At 65.2% G+C, this 5,893-nt stretch overlaps 1 protein-coding gene across 1 annotated transcript in view; it reads right to left on the bottom strand.

Annotated features, from left to right (window-relative positions):
- The window catches only part of SCNN1B (sodium channel, non voltage gated 1 beta subunit), a 19,594-nt gene that overhangs the window by 3,012 nt on the left and 10,689 nt on the right, over nt 1-5,893 (bottom strand). The window contains exons 4-10 of the mRNA XM_004692069.2: nt 5,180-5,283; nt 3,774-3,937; nt 3,393-3,500; nt 2,164-2,281; nt 1,277-1,352; nt 1,142-1,199; nt 531-592 (exon numbers count right to left, since the gene is read on the bottom strand). Of these exons, the coding sequence (XP_004692126.1) occupies nt 531-592; nt 1,142-1,199; nt 1,277-1,352; nt 2,164-2,281; nt 3,393-3,500; nt 3,774-3,937; nt 5,180-5,283 (690 nt within the window). The remainder of the gene's footprint in view (nt 1-530; nt 593-1,141; nt 1,200-1,276; nt 1,353-2,163; nt 2,282-3,392; nt 3,501-3,773; nt 3,938-5,179; nt 5,284-5,893) is intronic.

A 5,893-nucleotide genomic window follows, 5' to 3' on the forward strand; every position in this document is an offset into this window, starting at 1 on the left:
CCAAGGGGCTCCCCTTGCAGCCTGTGGGCCTCAGACAGGCGCTGCTCTCCCTCCAAGCATCTGTCCATCCCCCTGCCCCCCCAGAGCGCCAGCTCAGCTGCTCCCTGCAGCCCCCTTTTCTCTCAGCAGCCCGAGGCTCCTTCCTGAAGCGAGGGTCTGGTTCAGGAGCTCTGGCCTAAGCTGCCTGCCTCTCTCCTCCAGACTGCAGCCTCCCAGCACCCAGGTCTGGGAGTCCTCTTGTGCTCCGTGCCTGCTTGTGTTGAGTGATTGGACTGTGGCCAGGGGTGGGGGATGATGGGTTGGGGGAGCGGGAGGCCCGATGGCCGGTGGGTGAATGAGTAGGCTGGTGGCGAGTGGATGGGTGATGTGGGAGAATGGCAGGATGAAACAGGTGGTGGCGGGCCGGTGGGCGCTGGGCGGTGGGGCCTCTGCGTCCCTGGCGGTGCCCTCCAGGCTTGCCGCTGTGTGTGCGCCCCCAGGGCTCTCCTCTCCCTTTGGCCTCCCCCAGCCTGCCCAGACTCCGGGCTCACCTGCTCAAGGTGATGTTAGTGCTCTGATCCCGCTCCTGAGACAAGACATGGAAGATCCAGTCCTGGAAACCAAGAGGGCAGCTGAAAACTGGCGCCGGCAGCACCCCGCTCTGCTGGGACCCCTGTAGCTTCCCGAAGGCCCTGGGACCATGTGTGGGGTGGGGGCAGCGGCAGTGAGGGTATCGGAGAAGGCGTCAGGGTTCCAGACCCCTCCCTGCGCCCAGCCTCGGCGGTTCACCTGCCCCCTCTCGCCCCCCAGCCGCCGCTCCCTCTGCCTGGGGTGGTTCCCCAGTTACTTTGAATCATCCTGGTTCTGCATATTGTCTGTCTCTGACTAGACTGTAGACTTGGGGAGAAGGACTAGATCTCCCCTTCACTGCTGTGTTCTCAGCACAGGGCCTGGGGGCCGCTAGAATGAGGAGGAGAGAGGAGGGAAGGAGGCCAGGAGGAGAGAGGAGGGAAGGAGGCCAGGAGGAGGGAGGAAGGAGCTGAGGAGAGAGGAGTGCAGGGAGGAAGGGGAGACCCTCCCCAAAGTTCCCAGCAGCCCGCAGGCCTCGGGCCCCCAGTCCCCAGGCAGACGGGCCGGGAGCTTGGCCACGCCACCAGCTCACCTCGGAGGCCACGGAAGGCCAGTCGGCCATGGAGATGGTCATCTTGTACTGGGTGTCACTGGAAGAGAGAAGGCGGGCGTGGCTGCCCCTGCATGTGCCCTGGGGCCCCGGGCCCCCCAGGCTTCGCCCACTCACTTGCAGGACTCCTTACACAGGCCGATGCAGGTCTCCCTCTGGGCCACACTCCGGCGCAGGCTGGAGTAGCAATAGGCTGGCAGGGGAGAGGCAGGCGGGCGGGCAGGCGTCGGGTTCCTGTCCCCTCGGGCCGCCCCTGCCCGCCCCTCAGGGTCCACTCGAGGCCTGTGCTAGGCTGGCAGGACAGTCTCAGCCCACACCCCTGCCCTGGGGACTCCCCCACCCCTTCTCCCCAGCTGTCTCCCCCAAAGCCCAGACCCTGCTCACAGCCTCAGGGCACCCTGCCCCCTTCCTGAAGGGACAGGGCGGGGGAGAGAGGGAGGGGTCAGTGTCCCCCTCATCTCCACTTTGTGTTGGGTGTAGGAGGTGACCCCGCTCTTGGGGCGACTGTCCCGTGTCACACTCCAGGCCGCCAGGGCCCACCAGGCGCCAGCTCAGAGGCAGCCGGTACTCTTGCGGCTTCTGGTTTCAAGCCCCAGTCGGGTACCCCCTCCCTCCCAGCGCCCCGAGCCCATTCGGGCGTGGACACACCTGGGGACCCCTCAGGCCTTGGCTCGCACACCTGTGCGTGTGCAGGGAAGGGGCCACCTGCGTGTGAACGTGCTGGCCGCTGCGTCTCGTCACTGGCGCACCAGTGCCTTTCACAAGCACGTGCACAGGTAGCAGGCACAGGGGTCACCTGCCAGCGCCCCACACCCACGAGGGCCAGGCCACGCCCTCACAGGCACATTCCACCCGGGTGGGGTCTAGGAGCCGGCTGGCAGGGGTGGAGCCTGGGGCTGTGCGGGAGGGCACACCCTGGGGCCTGGAGGGTGTGGCCGCCACCCCCGGCTTGTGGTCAGAGCCCTCGTGGGCAGCGGCCCAGCTGGCTGGGGCGCCCCACTCACCCCAGTCTGGGAAGTCCCGGGTATTGCAATATTTCTCCCCCGGGGGCAGCGGGTACAGGTAGTGGCCACAGCTGCAGTTGTGGATCATGTGGTCCTGGAAGCAGGAGCGGATGCAGGCCTGCGGGGGAGGGGGATCACGACCGTGAAGCCCCCTCCCCAGCCCAGGGCAGGGGGCCAGGGCCAGAGTGCCCAGGCTGAGGGAGCTGGGAGCCAGCGCAGCTCCGGCTGAGCCGCCAGGGCGGGGCTGTCCCTCTCCGCCCCGGCCCCCCAGGGGCCCTCAGGCGGGGCTCCCCTGGAGACTGGCCTGCCACCTTCCAGAGCCGCCGGGCCCACAGGGGACACGGGGAGAGGCCTATTCCGAGCGCCAGAGCTGACCCTCAGCACCGTCTCTTGCGGCTCCCACTCTTCCCGTGTCTTCCATGGCCGGACCGGGAAGGCCAGCCCCGAGGAGGCGGGCAGCTGGCCCTGTGTCCCCTCCTCCTGGGGGACCCGCTCGGGCTCCGGTGTGACACATCTCCACTCGCTGGGCCCAGGCCCTTCCCGCGGTGCCAGTGCGCTCAGGGCCAGCCCTGCGTCTCAGTTCACGCATGGGGCGCAGGCCGGGACGGCTCCCGCGGTCACCTTGGGGTCAGGGGAGCCGGAAGCTCCCCGCGTGCGTAAAAGGGGGCGGGAGGCCAACATGAAGAGGGGCTTCTCGGAAACTGAAGAGGGGTTCAGGGGGGGGAGGCCTGTAAATGCCCTTGCCTCTTTCCCAGTAACAGGACCTACAGCTGAGGGTCCTCGAGAGGATTAAATGAGTCCATATATGGGTCAAGCACTTGGAAAAGCACCTGCCTCCACGCGAGAAGCCGCCCTTGTCGCCCATTAGCAAATCTATGGTCAACAGCCATAGGGCCCTGGTTAACACGGGGGTAAACGCCGACAATATGTGATCGTCAGGATATCCCGATCCTCATGGGGGGTTCAAAGCGCGACACACCTGCCCTGAACATAGCGCTGCCCACACCGGGCTGTCTCGGGAGACCCCACAGTGAGGCCCCTACAGTCCTGGGCCTCCCCAAGGGGGACCCCAAGGCGGGGGTGAGAGGCGAGAACCCAGGGACTGGACTGGGCCCACAGCCTCAAGGGGACCCGCCGCGAGCCAGCCTGGACGGGCCAGCGGCCCCCGGGCCCGTCGTGGCCGGTGGTGCACGCGGTGCCCCGGCCGCCAGCCTGCGCCATGTGCCCACCTGGATGGAGTAGGTGGTGTTGTAGCTGCTGTACAGGTTGCGGATGGGGACGTCGGAGCCGTTGACGGTGCACTGGCTGTAGGGCTGGCCCTTGCGCTCCAGCTTGTCCTGCGTCCAGAGAGGTTGCTGGTGGCGGCCCCGGTCACCCCCAGGAGGCCCCTTGGGACCCTTCATGAGGTTTGAGGACCTAGGGGATGCAGGGCTGGGCCCCCGCAGGCACCCTGGCTGGGGTGGGGGCTCCAGCCAGAGTGAGCAGGGGGGATCTTAACGGCGGCCAGGCGCGCCCCGCAGAGGCCCCGAGCCCTCCTCGAGCACCATGGAGGTGCGCCTGGTGGAGGCTCCCTCCCTCGGTGCCCCGTGGCGGCGGGGTTGCGGCCCTACCACCAGCACCCCGATGGACGTCTCGGCCCCCGACATGGCGTAGATGCCCTCGTCTTTGATGAAGGGGTACGACCTCTGCTCGTGCAGCAACAGCCGGGCGCCGGCCGTGGACGTCAGGAAGGGCACGTAGTCCTCCTGGCCTATGTCCAGGATCAACTTGAGGCCTGTGGGAAGGGGCGAGGGCAGCCTGAGTTCCCGCCTCCCGCTGAGGGGGATCCACCACCCCTTGGTCCGAGCCCTCCAGGGTGAGGCTTCACTTTGCAAGAACTTGGGCTTCCTGTCGTCTCCAAGGTGCCCATCCTCGTCCAGGTCTCCTCCTCGGGCGCCCTTGCCCCCCACCTGTCCCCGTAAGGTCTTCTCCACGTGGCAGGTAGATCTGGGGCCCAGCCCGGCCTGCCCCACCCACGGTGCCCTCGTGCTCTCCGCTCACACTCTCCCTTAGCACTGCGGCCCGGCTGCAGCCCGGCCTGGAGAACGCTCTCGAGAGCTGGTTCCCGCACTCTGGACTGCTGCCCAGCCTCACCCACCCCTAGAAGCCCCTGCTCTTCGCCCCCGCCCAGGGGCCTTCCCCGACCACCTACACCGGTCTTTGAAGCGCTTCCCAAGCACCAGCCTCGCTGTGTTTCTTGTATTGTCTCTTCCTTCCCCACTCGACTGCACCCGTGGAGGGCAGAGAGTGGACCCCATTTTCTGCTCTGTGTATCGGGCTACTTGCTGCTGCTGACTGAGCTCTTGCTGTATGTGCTGATTATCCACAGCCTCAGAGGTGCTCACAGGGCGCGTGTGAGGCTGGGACTGTCACTGTTCCCGCTCTACAGATTTGGAAACTGGGGCACAAAGAGGCGAAGGGACTTGCCTGAGGCCACCCGGCAAGGAAGTGGAGCTGCTGGGGTCCTGGATCTTAATCATCTGCCCCTTAGTGTGACAGCCCCTGGGACACACACAGCTTTTTGGGGCCACAGGGGCCAGGGGAAGAGTGCCCCATGCCTCCGGGCCAAGGCCCCAGCCCTGACTGTAGCCAAATGGCAACAGCCCCTTGGTGGCCTGAGAGCTCAGAAGCTGAGGGAAGGATTCACGCCCACCGCGCCCGGCTTGCAGCCCCAAAGCCCAAGTCCCCAGCCCACATGCTCCCCTACCTCCTGCTGGAGCAGGCAACCAGCCGCCACCCACCCCCTCCCCCACTTGGAGAGGCCGCAGCCCATTTCCCCTCTGTCATACACCAGCTTTAGGGGGGAAGCCACGACTTGGAGATGCTCGGAGCCCCCCGGGGAGCTGCGGTTGGACCCCGAGGCCTGGAGGGGAGTGCTGAGCGGCGCTACTTCTGAATCCTCACTTTGCTCATCAGCAAAAGGGCAACACAGTCCTCACCCCCTTTGGGCTTGACCCCAGGGTGAAGCAGGGCTCACCGAACTCAGCGCCTGGGTTGGCTGAAGGCAGCGCCTTCTCCGTCATGCCCCAGTTGAAGATGTAGCAGTTGCCGTAATCAGGGTGGAAGATGGTGGTGAAGTTCCTGGAAGAAACCCAGTGGGTGCGAGGGCAGGGCCCCAGCAGTCAGCACCTCCCCGGCGTCTGTCTGGTTGGTGCTTAGGGGGAGCTGCCTGCCCTGTGCTCACTCTCAGAGGGGTTCAAGAGGGAAAGGACACTGAGTCCATGTTCCTGCCCCTGTGTGCAAGCCAGACAGGAGAGCCCCGGCCCCCCTGGAAAAGAGGGGCAGAGGGAGGCTCTCTGGAGCCAGGGCTCAGACCTAGTTCAGCCATAAATTATGAAAAAAGTTTCTTGGATGTCTTCATGTGTCACATCTGAAGAGTTCCCAGACTACGTTTGTGTGGGGGTGAAGCCTTATGTGGGAGAAGTGATGTTCTCTGCAGGCATCATTAAGGATTACCATTACACATGCGAAGTGCAAGGATTAGTAATTGAGATGAGGTCTCTGGATTGTTCAGTCACAAGGGTCCTTGCAAGAGGGAAAAGGAGCAGCACAGAGATAACCACATAGAGACAGATGGAAAGGCAGGGGCTTACAGGGGGTTCTAGACACAGGGGTTCCGAGACGGGGTTCTAGATGCGGGAGTTCTGAGTGGGAGTTCCGAGACAGGGGGTTCTAGATGTGGGAGTTCTGA

The sequence above is a fragment of the Condylura cristata genome, unplaced genomic scaffold (genome assembly GCF_000260355.1).
Source record: "Condylura cristata isolate star-nosed mole 26May11 unplaced genomic scaffold, ConCri1.0 scaffold00032, whole genome shotgun sequence".
Classification (NCBI taxonomy): domain Eukaryota; kingdom Metazoa; phylum Chordata; class Mammalia; order Eulipotyphla; family Talpidae; genus Condylura; species Condylura cristata.